This window comes from Pongo pygmaeus, chromosome 8, assembly GCF_028885625.2.
Source record: "Pongo pygmaeus isolate AG05252 chromosome 8, NHGRI_mPonPyg2-v2.0_pri, whole genome shotgun sequence".
NCBI classification, from domain to species: domain Eukaryota; kingdom Metazoa; phylum Chordata; class Mammalia; order Primates; family Hominidae; genus Pongo; species Pongo pygmaeus.
Genome location: NC_072381.2, coordinates 15,202,867 through 15,222,605, shown reverse-complemented (window position 1 = coordinate 15,222,605; position 19,739 = coordinate 15,202,867). Strand labels below are relative to the sequence as shown.

At 46.1% G+C, this 19,739-nt stretch overlaps 3 protein-coding genes across 16 annotated transcripts in view; 2 read left to right on the top strand and 1 right to left on the bottom strand.

The window, feature by feature from the left end:
* Window positions 1-4,522, top strand: part of NMT2 (N-myristoyltransferase 2) — a 62,400-nt gene extending 57,878 nt beyond the window's left edge. For 4 of the 7 annotated variants that reach the window (XM_054503733.2, XM_063669599.1, XM_054503728.2 and 1 more), the window contains 2 exons: window positions 393-530; window positions 1,013-4,449. In XM_054503733.2, coding sequence (XP_054359708.1) covers window positions 393-530; window positions 1,013-1,033 — 159 coding nt within the window. In that variant the 3' untranslated portion in view covers window positions 1,034-4,449. Of the gene's footprint in view, window positions 1-392; window positions 531-1,012 lie in introns of all 7 variants that reach the window. The other 3 variants (XM_054503731.2, XM_054503727.2, XM_054503729.2) reach the window with 1 other exon arrangement.
* A 1,446-nt stretch (window positions 4,523-5,968) lies between these two features.
* Window positions 5,969-13,133, bottom strand: RPP38 (ribonuclease P/MRP subunit p38). Of its 8 annotated transcripts, none has more exons than XM_054503735.2 (3): window positions 12,828-13,133; window positions 7,883-7,997; window positions 5,969-6,924 (listed from the first exon to the last, which is right to left on the bottom strand). In XM_054503735.2, exon 3 carries the CDS (start codon window positions 6,912-6,914, stop codon window positions 6,063-6,065), a length of 852 nt encoding a protein of 283 aa, XP_054359710.1. In that variant the 5' UTR covers window positions 6,915-6,924; window positions 7,883-7,997; window positions 12,828-13,133; the 3' UTR covers window positions 5,969-6,062. The 8 variants fall into 8 exon arrangements, with proteins under 8 accessions (XP_054359710.1, XP_063525671.1, XP_054359711.1 ...); XM_063669601.1 differs by having other exon boundaries at window positions 7,883-8,001; window positions 12,437-12,965; XM_054503736.2 differs by having other exon boundaries at window positions 7,883-8,001; window positions 12,470-12,965.
* Window positions 13,134-13,223: 90 nt separating this feature from the next.
* LOC129045255 (putative uncharacterized protein RPP38-DT) lies at window positions 13,224-13,925 on the top strand. Its single transcript, XM_054503741.2, is given in 2 exon segments — window positions 13,224-13,502; window positions 13,504-13,925. Coding segments are annotated over 2 exon segments (468 nt in total). The 5' UTR covers window positions 13,224-13,397; the 3' UTR covers window positions 13,867-13,925.
* The last annotated feature ends 5,814 nt before the right edge of the window (window positions 13,926-19,739 follow it).

The following is a 19,739-nucleotide window of genomic DNA, read 5'->3' as shown; positions in this document are numbered from 1 at the left end:
CAATCTCGGCTCACTGCCACCTCCATCTCCCAGGCTCAAGCAGTTCTCCTGCCTCAGCCTCCTGAGTAGCTGGGACTGCAGGTGCACGCCACCACATCTGGCTAATTTTTGTTATTTTTAGTAGAGATGGGGTTTCGCCACGTTGGTCAGGCTGGTCTCGAACTCCTGACCTGAAGTGATCCACCCACCTCAGCCTCCCAAAGTGCTGGGGTTACAGGCATGAGTCACGGCATCCGGCCCTGAATTCTTAACCTATGCTATATATCACAGACATTAAATCCTATTAGAAATGCATATTCGAGCTATTAGTAGAAGAATTGTTACATTGAGATATGTAATACAGAAAACACTAGTCCTTTGTTTTAAATTTTAAATCTTTTTTAAATTGGCAGAAAGGATTTGATGTATTCAATGCACTGGATTTGATGGAAAATAAGACATTCTTGGAAAAACTCAAGTTTGGTATAGGAGATGGCAATTTGCAGTATTACCTGTACAATTGGAGGTGTCCAGGTACAGATTCTGAAAAGGTAAGCAAAATGGATATAGCCCTTGTAAACTCAACAAATGTACCTAGACAATTTCATACTTGCTTCACTTAGACTTAAGACAGCTTTATTTTATTTTTATTTATTTTATTTATTTATTTATTTATTTGAGATGGAGTCTCGCTCTGTCCCCCAGGCTGGAGCACAATGGCATGATCTCGGCTCACTGCAACCTCCGCCTCCCAGGTTCAAGTGATTCTCCTACCTCAGCCTCCCGAGTAGCTGGGATTGCATCCACCAGCACGCCTGACTAATTTTTTTATTTTTAGTAGAGATGGGGTTTGACCATGTTGGCCAGGCTGGTCTCAAACTCCTGACCTCAGGTGATCCGCCTGCCTTGGTCTCCCAAAGTGCTGGGATTACAGGTGTGAGCCGAGCCTTAAGACAGCTTTTAGAAAGACAGATCTATTGTACTACATTACGATCTAATTTTTCTTACTATTCCATTTCTTCCCTCCCTTCAGGTTGGACTAGTACTACAATAGATGGATATTTTTATTTCTAGAACTCTGACATCATCATTTGTTAATATTTAATGATTTCTGGAACTGCCATTCCAAAGAAGAATAAAAGCACAACTCAAGTGAAATTGAAGTAGTCGATAATCAGAAAAGATGACAAAGTCCACATGTGACATTTGTACGTTTGTAGCTAGAATGTTAAACTTCATCCTTTTTTCACTGTTGACCTATTTGTGGGAGGGATGAAAGGCTACAAAGAGCACATTCTTGCAATTTTCAAATTTTTGCCTGTCTCTTGAAGAGGTATTTTTTCACCCTTAGAAAAGGGACTGTTTTTCTATGGACTAAGTAGAAGTTACAGAGTCATGTAAGAAAATCTTTGCTATTGTGTGGAGATAAACTGCTGCATTTCTGTTTCTTAAGTGATGGTACATTTGTCCATGTAACAGAACAAAAGATCCATTTGGAAATTTTTTTACTGGTATCAGCTTACATGGTATCACTGGGAACATTTATGGAATCAACACTTCTGTAGCTCAGTGACAGGTGGTGGTTATTTAAGTGCAGAGCAATATTAAAATGTACTGGTGACTAGTACATGTATTTCTCCATAAGCAGAGTTGCCGAATCAATAAACATACAAGTTTGTACTTTGATCTTCACCAGGTCAGTGGATTGCTTCAAAAGCAGAGTTTTGTGCAAGCACTCACTGTGCTCTCTGTAAGAGCCTGCGGCCGGGCGTGGTGGCTCACGCCTGTAATCCCAGCACTTTGGGAGGCCAAGGTGGGTGGATCACGAGGTCAGGAGATCGAGACCATCCTGGCCAACATGATGAAACCCCATCTCTACTAAAAATACAAAAATTAGCCGGGCGTGGTGGCGTGTGCCTGTAGTCCCAGCTACTTGGGAGGCTGAGGCAGGAGAATCGCTTGAACCTGAGAGGTGAGGTTGCAGTGAGCCAAAATCAAGCCACTGCACTCCAGCCTGGGTGACAGAGCGTGAGACTCTGTCTCAAAAAAAAAAAAGAGCCTGTACCCGCGACTAACTAGACTTTTCTGCTGTTGTGCAAAGTTCAGTTTCTTCTCAGCAACATCAAGGATATATGAAGAAAAGGAAATAAAAACTGTAAAGTCAAAAGAGATGCCTGGTGGAACTTATTCGTGCTATCAGGGCATTGATAGTTTGAATGTTTTTATTACTTATGCAAAATTGCACATACTCCTCTACGCTGACTTTATCATGAAAACTGTCATGTGTCATGCTAATGGAAAATGTCTTATTTGTAAATAAGTATTCATAATTTTGTTACTGATGGTGTTTTTAATCTAGAATTTGAAAAACTTTCACGGCGTACAGATGTGTGTTTATATTGCCAATAATCCGCGGGAAAAATAAGATGCTAACCAAGGCCACGCAGCCTGGCCTCAACTCAGATACCACAAAGTAGATGCCTTGGCTGGGTGTGGTGGCTCACGCCTGTAATCCCAGCACTTTGGGAGGCCAAGGTGGGCGAAACATTTGAGGTCAGGGGTTCGAGACCAGCCTGGCCAACATGGTGAAACCCTGTCTCTACTAAAAATTCAAAAAGAACTAGCTGGGCATGGTGGCGGGTGCCTGTAATCCCAGCTGCTAGGAGGCTGAGGCAGGAGAATCACTTGAACCCAGGAGGCGGAGGTTGCAGTGAGCCAAGATCGTGCCACTGCACTCAAGCCTGGGCGACAGTGCAAGACTCCGTCTCAAACAAAAAAGTAGATGCTTTTCCCTGCCTTTACTGTGCCAGTGCCTAGGATGTTCAGTGCAGAAAAAGTTAATTGTTTTAGACATGATGGCATTTCCTTCAAGTTATGAATCCAGTGAAACCAATCATATCTTATCCCAGGCAGGGGCCACCAAACTATGGCCTGTGGGCTAAATCCAGCCCATTGCTTATTTTTGTATAGCCCACAGGCTAAGAATGTTTTTATTTTCTGGAATGGTTGAGGAGAAAAAGCCAAAAAATGACATCATTTTGTGACATGTGCAAATTACACAAAATTCAAAGTCCAGTGTCCCTCAATAAGGTTTTATTGGAACATAGCCACACTTTTTTTTTTTTTTTTTTTTTTTAGGACAGGGTCTCACTCTGTTGTCCAGGCTAGAATACAGTGGCACAGTCACAGCTCACTGCAGCCCCAAACTCCTGGGTTAAAATGATCCTCCTGCTTCAGCGTCTTTTTGAAGAAAAAGAACTAACTGAGTGTGCATACCACCATGCCTGGCTAAGTTTTTCATTTTTTGTAGAGACAAGGTTTTGCTATGTTTCCTGGGCTGGTCTTTAACTCCTGGCCTCAAGTGATCCTTCTGCCTTGGCCTCCCAAAGTACTGGGATTACAGACATGAGCCACCACTCTTGGCCGCAGCCACTTTCACTTACATATTGCCTATGGCTGCTTCACACTACAAAGCTGAGTTGAGTTGTTGTGACAGATTGTGTGGCCTGCAAAGCCTAAGATATTCACTCTCTGGTCTTTTACAGAAAGTTTGTTGACCTTGGTCACTACGAAGGAGTTGAACTCTCTCTCCTTTCTATAGGTTGCCATGATTCTAAAGACCAACCCACAGCTGTGACATCCCTGAGACTACCACCAGAGGGCGACCGGGCCCCACAGTAGTGCATAATTAGGCCCTTTCTTGGAGATAATGGAAGACTTGGAATTTCAGATGGTTCCACCCTAATTGCATTAGCGTTCTTTCTTAACAGGAGAAAGGCTTCAAGAAACAAAACAGTCCTCATTCACTGGAACAGGGTTTGAGATACCAGCATTAAGGAAAGGAGATTTTGACTTAACCCGGAGTCAAGGCTCTAATTTAGGACTTTACTTCCCACTCATTTTCATGGCACGAAGTCTATACAAAGCAGGTTTTCAAATTGCAGAATCGGCCAGGCACGGTGGCTCACACCTGTAATCCCTGCACTTTGGGAGGCCGAGGTGAGCAGATCACTTGAGGTCAGGAGTCTGAGACCAGCCTGGCCAACATGGTGAAGCCCTATCTCTACTAAAATTACAAAAACTAGCCGGGCATGGTGGTGTGCACCTATAGTCCCAGCTACTCGGGAGGCTGAGGCAGGAGAATGGCTTGAACCCAGGAGGCCGAGGTTGCAGTGAGCCGGGATCACACCACTGCACTCCCGCCTGGGCAACAGAGTGAAACTCCATCTCAAAAGTAAAATAAATAACTACAGCATTGCCAGTTGGAAATTTTGTCATGAGCTTACCTCATGGTGACAGTTACACTATTCCTTTAAAGAGTCATTTACATAATTTGTTATCAAATTATTAACCACTTTTAAATAGAATAACTACATTTGCCTCTATAATTGAAGCAGATTACTAATTAACATTTTCGAGAATTAAACTGCTTGCTTATGAAGTAGCTATTAAAACTAAATTTAAATGCAATATATAGTGTCTTGTAGATTTAAAACTGCATTGTACTGTACTTTGTCTGTAATGAAAATGTTCTATTCAATAAGGTATCTTTTTTTCTTCTTTTTGGCCAAGATGACACTAAGTAAAATTTAAATCGAGAGGTGGCATAATCTATGAGTCAGCCAGACTTTCAGCTGGAAAAATCTTTAGTAAATACCTTCCTTCTAAATTATAGAAAGTAACTTTTCCATACACTCTGTAAACAGCAGACACTCTAACAGAGCATTGGTTATGCTCCATCTCCTAACCTGAAGGACTCTTGTCACACACCCACCTCTGAGAACCCAAGCTCCTCAGTTTTTTTAATCTTTTGGCCACATTTCATCCAATTACCATCATACCTTTTATACGTTAGATTTCCAGGGAGGTAAGTGAATCACGTAATGGGGGTGAACTGTACCCAGTCAAAATAACCTTATCTGACCTTTTCTGTGTTTTTGATATTTTTTCTCTAAATATTAAGTCTTTCTCCCAAGCTCATGTCTATTCCTACCTAAAAGTCAAATTGACATGAAGTGAAAAATGATGTGTTGCTTCTGAAGACAATGGACTGCTTGGCATTTGGGATCTTTCCTTTAAAACTGATAATGCTGCCCCAATTCAGTTTCATCTACCTGACTGACTAGAACATTTGCTGTGGCACATTTTCCAGGTTTGATAGGAAAATGCTAAGCGTTGTAGGACACAGATATTCTTGCTCACGGGCACTCTACCAGCCTTTGAAAAAGTCAATTTAGGCTGGGCGCGGCTGCTCAAGCCTGCTCACGCCTGTAATCCCAGCCCTTTGGGAGGACGAGGCAGGTGGATCACGAGGTCAGTTTGAGACCAGCCTGACCAACGTGGTGAAACCCCATCTCTACTAAAAATACAAAAAAATGAGCTGGGTGTGGTGGTGGGCACCTGTAATCCCAGCTACTCAGGCGGCTGAGACAGGAGAATCGTTGAATCTGGGTGGCAGAGGTTGCAGTGAGCCCAGATTGCGCCGCTGCACTCCTGCCTTGGCGACAGAGTGAGACTCTGTCTCAAAAAAAAAAAAAAAAAAAGGCCAGGCATGGTGGCTGACAGCTGTAATCCCAGCACTTTGGGAGGCTGAGGTGGGCAAATCACGAGGTCAAGAGATGGAAACTATCCTGGCCAACATGGTAGAACTCCGTGTCTACTAAAAATACAAAAATTAGCTAGGCATGGTGGTGCGCACCTGTAGTCCCAGATACTCGGGAAGCTGAGGCAGGAGAATTGCTTGAACCCGGGAGGCGGAGGTTGCAGTGAGCTGAGACTGCACCATTGCACTCCAGCCTGGACAACAAGAGTGAAACTGTCTCAAAAAAAAAAAGAAAAAGAAAAAGTCAATTTATACACGCATGAACACTAGTTTCAATAAACTTGTTTGGATATTCCTAATTTTGAATATTTCCTGCACTTAGTATATCTGTGCCATAGTTACAAAGAGTCTTACACATTTGAATATTACCAAACAGGACCCTATGAATCTATGTAAATATAACTCATTTTATTAGTTTCAAGGCTTCTTCTTTACAAGGTGTCCTTTCACCAACTGTATGACATGACAAGTTTATGCAAGATTACTTTGGAGTAGCTTTTTTACTTTTGGGTGGTTTCCTTATCTTACTAGGGTTTGGAATCAGTTTCTTTATTTTAAGGGGCTGTAATGTTACAGAAGCCTGCTGACCGTCAGCAAGCTTTCTCTTAGGTTTTGACAGATCTTCAAATGAAGTGTCCAAAAGCTCTCTGTCTTGGCTTTCCAGAGGTTCAGTCTCTAAATTTTCCCCAGAATCTTCGATTCTGTCTTGAAGCCATGGTACACTTAAACTGGGGACTTTGGGGATGATGGCTCTTACTTCATCCACAAAGTCAGTGGTGTTCTTTTTGAACCCCAAGGCTAGAACACATTTTAAGCCAATGACGGGGGCGATCCTCTCACTGAGCCGGGGGACCTGACAGGCAGGGACACTTCTGCTTAGGCTTAACTGAATCAAGTGTGAGGTGATCATGGCAGGCTTGACTGATTTACACACCAGAACTAAGAGCAGTTCACTCCTTTCCAGGGCTCTGGTAACTTCATTAACGCCAATGGCAAGCTGCTTCCTGACGTGTGCAGGCGTCCACCCTGACACTTGCTGCTTAGCATCTGTTTTCTTCTCCTTCAGATTCTCACTAATATCAACAGCAATGCTGCATTTCTCTCTGCTTTCTTTTTTCAGAAAAGGTGTTTTGTTCTTTTTCTTCTTATCTTCAATCTTCTGAAGTCCAATAGCTTTAAGCCTGTCCTCAAGCGTCTGTAGGATGAAGTGCATATCCTCGCTCTCCAGAGCGCTCCAGCGGATGATGTATGGGTTGTTCAACGACGTCTTCACAACCAGAGGTCTCGTCTTACGGACAGATCCCCGCCCCGGTGCTTGAGGAGCTGCAGCCATTTTGAAAATCCTTCCAAGAAGCAAAATGACAACAGAAAAAATTCATGTTAGCGACAACTGCATGACTTAAGAATATCTTGGTTGTACTCTCTGATTCTTATTTATTTATTTATTTACTTTTTGAGACAGAATTTCACTCTTGTTGCCCAGGCTGGAGTGCAATGGCACAATCTCAGCTCACTGCAACCTCTACCTCCTGGATTCAAACGATTCTCCTGCCTCAGCCTCCCAAGTAGCTGGGATTACAGGCGCCCACCACCAAGCCCAGCTAATGTTTCTATTTTTTTTAGTAGAGGCGGGGTTTCACCATGTTGCCCAGGCTGGTCTCAAACTCCCGACCTCAGGTGATCCACCCACCTCGGCCTCCCAAAGTGCTGGGATTACAGGCATGAGCCACTGCGCCCGGCCTGTACTCTGATTCTCGATAAGCTAGAGCAAGCCTGATTATATAAGTCGAATTAGGTGAGCATACACTTGTCTTCTTTTTAAAGATTAAGTAATTTTATTTTTCCTTATTTTTCTTACCCCATTTTGAATGCCCTACGGAGGCCCTTTAAAACACTCAGGACTATGGGTGACCAGTGTTTAGTTTTCCCCATTTTTTTAATATGACTTTGTCTTTATTCCTATACAAGCAATATGTGAAAGTTTTAATTATTGCAGTCGTAGTACAATTCCATTTGTCTATTTCATTTATTAAAAATATTCTGTTTCTACTTGTTCATAATTAACTGTATGGTATTAATCTTATAACTTATTAGTGTTTTCCAAAATGCTATCTAGTTGGGCTTCCATTCATTCACTCAACAAATATTCTAGGCCTGGCACATTGGCTCATGCCTTCAGTCTCAGAATTTTGGGAGGCTGCGGTGGACAGATCACTTCAGCCAACGAGTTCGAGACCACTCTGAGCAACATGGAGAAACCCTCTACAAAAAATACATAAATTAGCTAAGTGTGAGGCATACCTGTAGTCCCAGCTACTTGGGAGGCTGAGGTGGGAGGATCACTTGAGCCCAGGAGGTCAAGGCTGCAGTGAGCGCGATTGTGCCACCACACTCCAGCCCGGTAACACATCTGACCCTGTCTTCAAAAAAAAAAAATCATCTGAGCACCTCCAGTGTGCAAGTGGCTTTCTAGGTCCTGGGGCTCACAGTAAACAAGACCCGATGTCCACCCACATAGAGCTCACAATCTGCAAGGACTCTGCTGGCCTCTGCCATTCACAAACAATCAGGTGTGATATTTTAAAGAACTGAACAGTCATCTCATGATTAAAACTTCAAATAACACTGTCATGTCCACTTTTGTAAGTCTCCCCACCTCCTAGGGCCCTAAATTTCTTGAATATCCTTCCTACAGCATTTGATACATATGCAGGCATACACTACCTTTTCTTTTTTTGTTTTTTGAGACGGACTTTTGCTCGTTGCCCAGTCTGGAGTGCAATGGCATGATCTCGGCTCATTGCAACCTCTGCCTCCCAGATTTAAGCGATTTTCCTGCCACAGCCTCCGGAGTAGCTGGGATTATAGGTGCCCAACACCACGCCTGGCTAATTTTTGTATTTTGAGTAGAGATGGGGTTTCACCATGTTGGCCAGGCTGGTCTCGAACTCCTGACCTCAGGTGATCCACCCACCTCAGCTTCCCAGAGTGCTGGGATTACAGGTGCGAGCCACCACTCCCGGCCAGTCCTCCTTTTTAGGGGGACCCCTGAGCTGACTTCTCTGGCTGGCAATTTCATGAAGACTAGGGAAATGTAATGAAATTTAAAGATACTCATCCATTGAGGAAAAATGAGTAGAAGGATGCTTAATGGGGAAAATGTTATAAACTACTGGTCCAGAGGGCATATCCTGTTTATCCTTCCCAGAGGCAACTACACATTCCTTTTTCTTCCCTCAGTTTTTTTCCCTTCCTTCCTGGGGCTCAGGTAGAATCACAGGGACCCACCTGCCAAAACTAAAGGAAGTTATATCCTTTCCATTTATACTACCACTTATACTAGGCTGGCAGCTGATGTTGAAGGCAAGTGTGTCTATGCAGTGTATCGCTATATAAAGCACTCTCTCCATGTATTATTTGCTTCTCACAGCATTCCTATAGAATTCCCCAATGTGTGCATTAGGAAACTGACTCACTGCCTAAAGTCACAACTAGTTTTCCAAATCCAAGTTTTCTGTTCTTTCAATTCTTGCTACACCTCAAAAATAACCTGTGGCTTCTTAAAACATGCAGATGCTTGGTCCTCAACCCAGATCTACTGAATTGGAATCTTCAAGAATAAGGCCTGGGCATCTGTGCTTATAAAAAGCTGCCCTAGGCCGGGTGCAGTGGCTCACGCCAGTAACCAAAGCACATTGGGAGCCCAAGACGGGCAGATCACAAGGTCAGGAGTTCGAGACCAACCTGGCCAATATGGCAAAATCCCGTCTCTACTAAAAAATACAAAAAAATTAGCCAGGCATGGTGGTACCTGCCTGTAATCCCAGCTACTCGGAGGCTGAGGCAGGAGAATCTCTTGAACCCAGGAGATGGAGGTTGTAGTGAGCCGAGATCGTGCCACTGCACTCTAGCCTGGGCGACAGCAAGACTCCGTATCAAAAAAAAAAAAAAAAAAAAAAAAAAAAAAAATTGCCCTCATGAATCTGATTGAGCCGGAATCAGGAATCACTGGTGTAGGACAGGGTGTTTCCACACTGGACAGCCCCAAGAAAGGGCCCCCTGAGCGCTGTTGGTCTCTGATATTCTTCCCAGACACCTTCCCACAGTTTTAAAAGCCAAACTCAGCTCCTTGGGGTGAGAGATCACACCCTGGTCGTCTCGGTACTGCCCACTGCTGGAGACTTCTGGGGTCTAAGTGGCTTCCTTCACAGTGGCCACACTGTGCCCTCCGACCCCATTATCTCTATGCTCCCCTAGAGCTCAGGAAATCAGGAAGAAACGTGCTCATCCAGATGCAATGCAGTGACTGCAAGGAGCTGGCATCAGGTTCGAAGTGATGAGGAAGAGGGAAATCAGTGACAGAGGGGTGAAACAAATAGGATGGGGCAGAGCTCTTGCCAACTGCAAGTCAGATGATGTCTCCGCATCCAAACACCACGGAATAAATACTTAAAATCATGCTCCGGAGGGATCACAAACCAGGCTATAAACTTCTCCCACCTGCAGAATCTGCTGGGGAGATAAAGAGAGCCAAGTAGTCTGGATAAGCATAATCTCACGCAATATAATCCAGAAACAAAGTACTGATAAGATTTTATAGCTTTAGAGAAAGAGAAAAATAGGCTTTGCTGAGGGCCCTTTAGAGCTGTCTCAAGAGGCCTCTGCTGCCTGTAGATCAAGGGCAAAGTCTTTTTACTAGAAAGTCTTGCCCTGTCACCTGGCAGCAGTGCAGTCGTTCGATCATGGCTCACTGCAGCCTTGAACTTCTGGGTTCAAGCAATCCTCCCACCTCAGCCTCTTGCTGAGTAGCTGGGATTATAGGCGCATACCACCAAGCCCAGAAAATTTTTTTAATTTTTAAATTTTCTGTATAGGCTGGGCACGGTGGCTCACACCTGTAATCCCAGCACTTTGGGAAGACAAGCTGGACAGATCACTTGAGGTCAGGAGTTTGAGACTAGCCTAGCAAATATGGTGAAACCCAGTCTCTACTAAAAATACAAAAATTAGCCAGGCATGGTGGTGCACACCTGTAATCCCAGCTACTTGGGTGGGTGGCTGAGGTAGGAGAATTGCTTGAACCCAGGAGGCGGAGGCTGCAATGAGCCGAAATTGCACCACTGTGCTCCAGCCTGGGAAATGCAGTAAGACTCTGTCTCAAAAAAAAAAAAAAAGAAAAATTCTATAGAGACAGGGTCTTGCTTTGTTACCTGGGCTGGTCTTCAACTCCTAGGCTCAAGCGATCCCGTAGCCTCAGCCTCCCCAAAAGTACTGGGATTGCGGGCATGAGCTACCATGCCCCGCCTAAACTCTAATGTGACATAAAAGGCCCTCCACACTCCAGCCTCAATCTCCCACTAGCCTCTTTCTCCTTAGGCCCCACCAAGCACCAGGCCTCAACACCGAACAACATACTATTTAATGAGGCCAGCATTTTCCCACCTTCAAGTCTTTATACACATTAGTCCCTCTGGCCTGGAATACCACTCCCACCCTCAGCCGCAGGCCCCTTCCTTTCTTCAACAAATATTTATGGATTATCCACGATGTGCCAGGCCATAAAGATTAAGTATTTTTTGTCACAGATCTCAGTGAGCTTAGAGTCCACGAGGAAAAAATATTAGCAGGTAATTATACAATAAAGCCTGATGCACATTAAGGTCAAGGAACAGTATGCTTAGGGAACATCCAGCAGAGGCCTAGCTTAGTTGAGTGGGGTGGGAAAAGGCAGTCCTCATAGAGGAATTGCCGTTTTTTTTTTGTTTTTTTGAGACGGAGTCTCATTCTGTCGCCAGGCTGAAGTGCAGTGGCACAATCTCGGCTCACTGCATCCTCCGCCTCCAGGGTTCAAGCGATTCTCCTGCCTCAGCCTCTCGAGCAGCTGCGACTACAGGCACGGGCCATCATGACCGGCTAATTCTTGTATTTTTAGTAGAGACGGGGTTTCACCATGTTGGCCAGGATGGTCTCGATCTCCTGACTTTGTGATCCGCCCGCCTCGGCCTCCCAAAGTGCTGGGATTACAGGCGTGAGCCACCGCGCCCGGCCGGACCTCTTAACCTACATCTAAACAATGCCTACCAAAGGAAGTATGGAGTAAAGAAAGGTATCTCAGTATTATAAGTTGGCTGGCGAGGTGGCTCACGCCTGTAATCTCAGCACTTTGGGAAGCCCAGGCGGGCGGATCACTTGAGGCCAGGAGATCGAGACTAGCCTGACCAACATGGTGACCCGTCTCTACTAAAAATACGAAAATTAGCCGGGCGTGGTGGCACGCGCCTGTAGTCCCAGCTACTCGGGAGGCTGAGGCAGGAGAATCGCTTGAACCCGGCAGGTGGAGGTTGCAATGAGCCGGAATCGCGCCACTGCACTCCAGCCTGGGCGACTGCTATGTCTCAAAAAAAAAAAAAAAAAAAAAAAAAAAAAAGCAAGTTCAAATAAGTTTAATGTGGCTGGGGCAGATATGCTAGAGAAAGCGGTGAGAAACTAGGAAAGGTGGGTAAGGACCAGATAATGAAGACCTTTGCAAGCCTTCCAGTGTGAAGCAACTTTAACATCTAAAGCAGAGGTGTCGTGATTAGAAAGAAGTTATAGATCTTTGTGGATCTGGGCAAAGGAAGAGTCCTTGAGCAGCAAAGACGCTCCTCGAGTCGTCCAGGTTAGAAATGACGGTGGCCTGCACTAGAGACGCCGCAGAAAGGACTGGAGAAAAATACATGTTAGTCGGAAAAGAAGGTAGAATCTCCCGACACAGTAGTAACCAGCTGAGAGTAAAGTTGAGAACGGTATTGGTGGTGTCTCCCGGTTTCTGGATCCCGCCGGTAGCCAAGGGGCGACGGCCGACCCAAAGCTCACCTCCCCACTGCACGCCGCCCCTGGATCGAGTACCTTGGTGCTTCACTATTTAGCACACGGAAGTGCTGTTCTGTTGTCCGTGTCTCCTTGGAGACCGTGGAGAACAGAAGGGCCGGCGTGGGGTTTTCGCTTTGTACTCCTGGTGCCCAGCTGGCGCTGCAATCCAGCAGAGGAGCCGGACTAGAAGCGCGGAAACTCTGGGTGCACGCGCCCGGCCCGGGACTGGGCGGCCCAACCGGGAAGGCGGCGGGTCCTGCGGCCCCGCAAGAGGCGTTGGGGAAGCAGCGGAGACCCTGCGTGCGCGCAGGCGTCGGCCTCCAGATTCCGCAGAGTCTCGGGCCCGATCCCCCCGGGGCTGGCCTACTGCCCTACGTGGGCCCCGCGCGCCCACCTGGAACTCACGACGGCGAATCCGTGGTCACCTGAAGGCAACAGCACCGGCTCCCAGTGCGCCTGCGCCGCGCGTGCGCAGAGCCCTCGCCTCCTGGCCTCGCCTCCCAGACGCGACGGGGCGGGGAGGAAGCGCTCGGAGCACTGCAGGTTTCATTATCCTGTGTTAGGTCACTCCGGAGAGGGGAAAGCGGCCCACAGCGTCGCGCGACCCGGAAACGACACAACGAGGCCTCATCTTTCAGACTCGAGTTTAGGCCCCGGCGTGGAGTTTCCGGACCGGCCCCCCCCCCCTACAGCGGCAGTGCGCAGGCGCGAGGTCTGTACCGCGAGACCATGCGGTTGCCCGGGTAACCAGACGCTCAGGACTTGGACCGTCCAGTTGTTCGGAGGCCAGCCTATAGCCAATGGTATCCCCAGGGCTCGCTCTCTCCGGGCGTTTGTGCTCCCCTCTCTCTTCTAACCCAGTTTCTACCTTGGAGTCTTAGCCCTCTATCTCTATTCGCTTTTCTGTATTTGCCTTGCCTCAGGGACGCACAACCCCAGCCCCTGTCCCAGTGAGGCCGTCGCAATGGAATCCCTGCAGACTCCCCAGCACCACGAAAATCAAGAGAAAAGGGAGAAGGAGTGTGGGGTAAAACACATGCCTATGGGCAGTAATGCAGGGAATCTTGAGCCCCGAGAAGAGAAAGGCAGTAAGAGTTGCCTTGAGTTCAGCAACAGCTGCCCAGAATATCCCGTCAAGTGTCCACTGTGGCTGCTCCAAGCAATGGAGACTAAAGTTACCATCGGAGTCGCTGCAAAGTCGGGGACAAGTGATGAAGCGGCCGAATAACATTTTAAAGCTCAGGAATCTGGATCTGTTGATCTACCCTTGGCCAGAACTTAGAAGACGGCAGGTTGCTTCTGACCTAATGAGCCTCCTCCTTCTCCCCGCTTTTTCCGGCCTCACTTGGGCCCCCTTCCTTTTCCTCTTTACATATCTGCCTCCTTTTCTCAATCTCCTCACTGTTCGTTTTGTTTCCTATTTTGTGGTATAGTTTCTGTGATTTCTTTCTTTTATTTATTATTATTATTGTTGTTGTTGTTGAGACAGAGTTTTGCCCTTGTTGCCCAGGCTGGAGTGCAATGGCGAGATCCTGGCTCACTCCAGCCAACGCCTCACAGGTTCAAGTGATTCTCCTGCCTCAGCCTCCGGAGTAGCTGGGATTACAGGCATGTGCCACCATGCCCGATTAATTTTGTATTTTTAGTAGAGATGTAGTTTCTCCATGTTGGTCAGGGTGGTCTCAAACTCCTGACCTCAGGTGATCTGCCCACCTCAGCCTCCCAAAGTGCTGGGATTATAGGCGTGAGCACCATGCCAGGCCTTTATTTTGTATTTTTTGTAGACATCTGGTTTTGCTGTGTTGCCCAGGCTGATCTCCAACTCCTGAGCTCAAGCAAGCCACCCGCCTTGGCTTCCCAAAGTGCTGGGATTACAGGCATGAGCCACCTTGCCTGGCTCAAATATTCTTATGCATGACTTATGTGTTTATACTGAACTCTCCCCAAAATGATCAAAACATTCTTCTAAAATTTCCTGAAAGATCTGAAAGGTTCCTTTTTAGCTTAGTACTTTGGTTTTTTGTTGTTTGCTTCTAAAATACTTGCAACGAGGAATTAAGAGTTGAGGAACATCACAGAAAAGCAGTATGCTAAGAAGTATTAACATTGACCCATGATATTATCTACTAACAATGCATTTGCATGTCAACAATATTGCAGGAAGGTAACTTTTTTTTTTTTTTTTGAGATGGTGTCTTGCTCTGTTGCCCAGGCTGGAGTGCAGTGGCATGATCTTGGCTCACTGCAACCTCCACCTCCCAAATTCAAGCAATTCTCCTGCCTCAGCCTCCTAGTAGCTGGGATTACAGGTGCCTGTCACCACGGCAGGCTAAGTTTTGTATTTTTAGTAGAGACAGGGTTTCACCATGTTGGCCAGGCTGGTCTTGAACTCCTGACCTCAAGTGATCTGCCTGCCTCAACCTCCCAAAGTGCTGGGATTACAGATGTGAGCTACCACGCCCAGCCAAAAGTAACTTTAAAAAATGGCAAGTAATGACTGGCTGACAGAAACCTCTTCTGTCTTTATTACCTCACTGGCATGTGCAAGGATCATATTGGTACTAGTGTTCTGCCAAGATGCTCACTGAGTGGAAATGAGAGGAAAGGTGACTAGTTCAGGGTCCCCAGTCTTCTATTTATTTACACAAGAATAAGTATACTGGCAGACGGTCGTTGGAGTAGCAAAAGAAATGGAATTTCTAATTCAGCTGTAGCCTCCTGATTTTATCTGAAAATTACAATATGTTTCCATCCTCACTAAAGCATTTAGGAGAGCTGATGTTTATCCTAAATGGACAAATTTCTTTCCTAGATGATGAAGCTAAAAAGCAGACTTCTTCCTCTAGAATATGTATCATTTCAAGTCTAGGAGACTGATGATTTTAACAACTGGCAAAAAAGACTAACCTCTTCCCCCAGCCCACATTTGTGTGACCTAAGAACCCTGCAGTTCCTTGAGTGTGAGAATTTTTTATCTTCTTAATTGGGTTGCTCAACGGGAAAGAATTGCTCAAGAAGACCTTGCCAACCCCCTATGTGGGATGGCCATGTTCTTTGCAGAAAGTAAAGTCAGATGAGGTGAGAGCCACCCTCAGAGGCTGTCTTCAGCGGGGCTGAAATGTGAAAGGTAATTTACACAGCAGCCTGCCTAGTCAGCATGGAAGGAATGCACCCAGGATGTACCCAGTGTGAGTGATGCTGGCGTAGCTTCTACGCCTAAGGTGGGGTGAGGGAGCCTAGTGTCAAAAGTATGAACAGGAGAGAGTCCAGGGAGGGGCCGTAGTAGCCTTAAGGCAGTTTGTCTTGCAGAATCTCAAGCTTGGGTGACTGGGAGATAATGCACAAAACATTCAACCAGGATGCTGAGGACCCCTCGCTCAGGAGAAATCAGCTCAGCAGAGGCTGCGGTTCCTGCCAAAGGCAGCAAGCCCAGCTCTGCAACAGGATACTGCAAAACTGTGATGGCTTTCTCTCAGGATGAGGCAGGAGAATAGGGTCTGGAGGCAGGGAACCTAAGGCCGATTCACACTGACTTTGTAGAACTAAATCAAAAGGAAAACCCCAACTTTCCACACCTATGTAATTAAAGGACCGGAGGCTACTCCCTTTGCAACCTCCTCCCCACTTTCTGTGTGGCAGATGGAAAATTGAAAGTATCTCTCACTGGTTGCTTTCTGCAACCAGTCAGACATTTGCACAGGAATGTACCTTTGTAATTTCACTTCAGCCTCTGATTGGTTGCTTTCCCCAACCAGTCAGACTGATCGTGAGCCAAGTCTTTATTTGCATAGAAGTGTAACTTTGTAACTTAACTTCAGCCTCTGATTGCAGGCCGCTACTTCATTTACATAGCATGCACACCAAGTAACCAATGGGAAGCCTCTAGAGGGTATTCAAGCACAGAAAATTCTGTAACAGGGATCTTGAGTCCCCGTGCTCGGCCTGCTCCCACCCTGTGGAATGTACTTTTGCTTTCAGTAAATCTCGGCTTTTGTTGCTTCATTCTTTCCTTGCTTTGTTTGTGCATTTTGTCCAATTTTTTGTTCAAAATGCCAAGAACTTGGGCACCCTCCACTGGTAACAAGAATGCTTTGGAATTCAATGTTCATAGCTCTATATTTAAAGCTGCATCTCACCTATGATAACTTTCTGATCCCCCTAAAGTCTGCTCACTCATTAACCATCCAACAAGGATGTACTTAATAGACTCCGACCAGGCTCACGCCACCCACCAGCAGTCCGTGAGGCCCTGTGGGTGGTGCCAAGGTGATTATTTATTTATTTATTTATGAGTATTTATGCAACCCCACATAGCCTTTATGTTGAGCTCTAGTAAGTTCTGTCCACACTGCTGGGAGCAGCTTTCCCTGCCCCTCTGCACCCAACAAACACAGACCAATCCCCCCAGCACAATCACCATCTCATCTCAGGGATGGCTTTTTCTGTTCCGTACCTTCCCGTCTGTGCTACCTCCTGTGTTCCCAGAGCAACTGCTGCACCTGATTTGCAGCAAGTCCCATGTGGTCCCCGTTGCCCTGTTCATCTCCCACCTGGCTATGGGTGCCTTCAAGCACACTGCCTTGTGCATACCCATCTGCCTGGCAAAGGCCTGGCCTATAAGAGGTGTTCAGTAAGTAGGTTTGTTAATTAGTATGAGCTGTGAGATGAGCTCTGGGAGGGCAAAGTCCGTAGAATCAAATCAAGAATATTTTACATTGTTGGCGGGGCATGGTGGCTCATGCCTGTAATCCCAGCACTTTGGGAAGCGGAGGTAGGCAGGTCACTTGAGTTCAGGAGTTCAAGACCAGCTTGGCCAACATGGCAAAACCCTATCTTTACTAAAAATACAAAATAATTAGCCAGGCATGGTGGTGCATGCCTGTAATCCTAGCTACCTGGGAGGCTGAGGTGGGAGGATCGCTTGAACCAAGAGGCGGAGGTTGTAGTGAGCCATGATTGCGTCACTGTACTCTAGCTTGGACAACAGAGTGAGACTGTGTCAAAAAAAAAATTATATTCTTAATCATCCTTAACCCTAGCACAAAAAGAGGCTGATATTCTCTTTTTGTGGCTGAAGCTGCATCTCAGAGGAGCTTTGTTTCTTGCATCGAGTCCCAGGGCAGTGTGCCTCAAAGCTGGAAGTCAAACCTGAGTATCCTGGCCGAGGCCAATGTTGTTTGTACTCCAGCTCATCATGGCTGGGATGGGAAAGGCCTCCTACAGGAAGGTGCGTCAGAACAGCCCGTTAAGGCAGGAATGTATTGCATTGAGGTGCCAGAACCAGACAGGCTAGACAGAGAGAATGGTGCTGGCCACTGCTCTAGAACTGGGTTCCCTACCTAGAGAGGGAGAAAGAGCGGGGACCCCTGAAATGGCATGGGAAACTGTGTGAGGGCTTAGCTCTCCTGTGCAGAGGGGTCCAGGACTTTCATTAGATCTTTTTTTCTTTTTTCTTTTTTTTTTTGAGACGGAGTCTTGCTCTGTCACCCAGGCTGGAGTGCAGTGGCAGGATCTTGGCTCACTGCAACCTCTCCTCCTGGGTTCAGGCTACTCTCCTGCCTCAGTCTCCTGAGTAGCTGGGATCACAGGTGTGAGGCACCATGCCCAGCTAATTTTTTGTGTTTTTAGTAGAGATGGTGTTTCACCATTTTGGCTAGGCTGGTCTCGAACTCCTGACCTTAAGTGATCCACCTCCCTCAGCCTCCCAAAATGCTGGGATTACAGACATGAGCCACTGCACTCAGCCCTCATATGGGTTTTTAAGAAGGCTTAGAATTCTAATTAAGGCATGGCACATCAAGAGGAGTCAAGTTGCTGTCACTGGAAAATAATATGAGACTTTACAGCAAACAGAACACCTGAGATGGCCTATAAACCTACAGAGGAAGGTCCTACGCCCCTTCTGCATAGCCTTGCCATTAAGCAGCTCTGGCCACTCATGTAGCATTTCAATTTTGTTCTTATTATAAACACAATCCATGCACATTATAGAAAATTTGGAGAGTACAAAAATATTTTAAAACTACATAACTTGCCAATAATCAGAGGCAATTACTGTTTACATATTTTTAGTATACATCTTTCTAGTTTTTATTTTTTCTATACTACTTACAAAGCTGAGTGTATAAAAGGAATTTGTGTTCTTTGCTAAACCATAAACTAAAAGTATTTCTTATGTCTTGCTTTATTGCAAGTACCTTTTTTTTTTTTTTTTTTTTTTTTTTTGAGACAGTCTTGCTCTGTTGCCCAGGCTGGAGTGTAGTGGCATGATCTCGGCTCACTGCAACCTCCACCTCCAGGGTTCAAGCGATTCTCCTTCCTCAGCCTCCCGAGTAGCTGGGATTACAGGCATGTGCCACTATGCCCAACTAATTTTGTATTTTTAGTAGAGACGGGTTTCTCCATGTTGGTCAGGCTGGTCTCAAACTCCCAACCTCAGGTGATCCACCTGCCTTGGCCTCCCAAAGTGCTGGGATTACAGGCGTGAGCCACTGTGCCCAGCCTGGTCACACAGCTCTTAAGAGATGGAGTTGAGATTCCAACCAAGGCAGTCTGGCTCCAGAGCCATGTTCTTAACCATGGCATTATGTATAAAGCAGCCAAGAGTTTCTTAGGAAGACACTCAGAAGACAAGGCACCCCTTGTTCCATGCCCCCGTGCTTCTCAGTCCCCTGTGGGAACTGGGGAGGAGGATGGGCCATGTTCAAGGTTATTTAGGCTGAAGACCCTGATCTCCAACTTACAGGTGATTTTGCTCTTCACAAAACAACTGTTCTGGTTGTGCTACTGTTCCTGGACCAAGCTGAGAGCCAGGCTGCTTATTCTCTCAGCTCAATAAGGAATAACGAGATGCAGATAAACTGGGAGAGAGGAGATTTGATTTCTGTAGCTGGGTGCAAGGAGAAGGCCTGCAAATTATTGCGAAGCCAACTCAAAATTACAGAGTTTTCCAGAGCTTATATGCCTTCTAAGTTATATGTCTGCATGTAAGTGTGCGTTCATCTAAAGCCTTAAGAGATTAACTTCTTGTAATCTATAACTAAGGGCTGAGTTCTGAATACCTTCATCTGGAGCCTCAGTAAATTTACTTAATCTAGATGGGTCCAGGTGCTGGAGTGATTAACCTTATCTTATTTTCTGCTAAGTCATGGAGGTTTGGGGAGTTCCTTCAGACCCCAATACAACTTGTTTGTGGAGGTCTGGAGATTTTCTTCAGACCCCAATAAAACTTGTTTAATTCTAAATGGGTCCTGTTAAGAATTCCTTCATTATCTTGTCATGCCTCAAGCCCCAGGAAGGGCCTGGG

Bases quoted from the DNA above. Each gene is read 5' to 3' on its own strand.
- RPP38 (XM_054503735.2), bottom strand. From the start codon at position 6,914: ATGGCTGCAGCTCCTCAAGCACCGGGGCGGGGATCTGTCCGTAAGACG.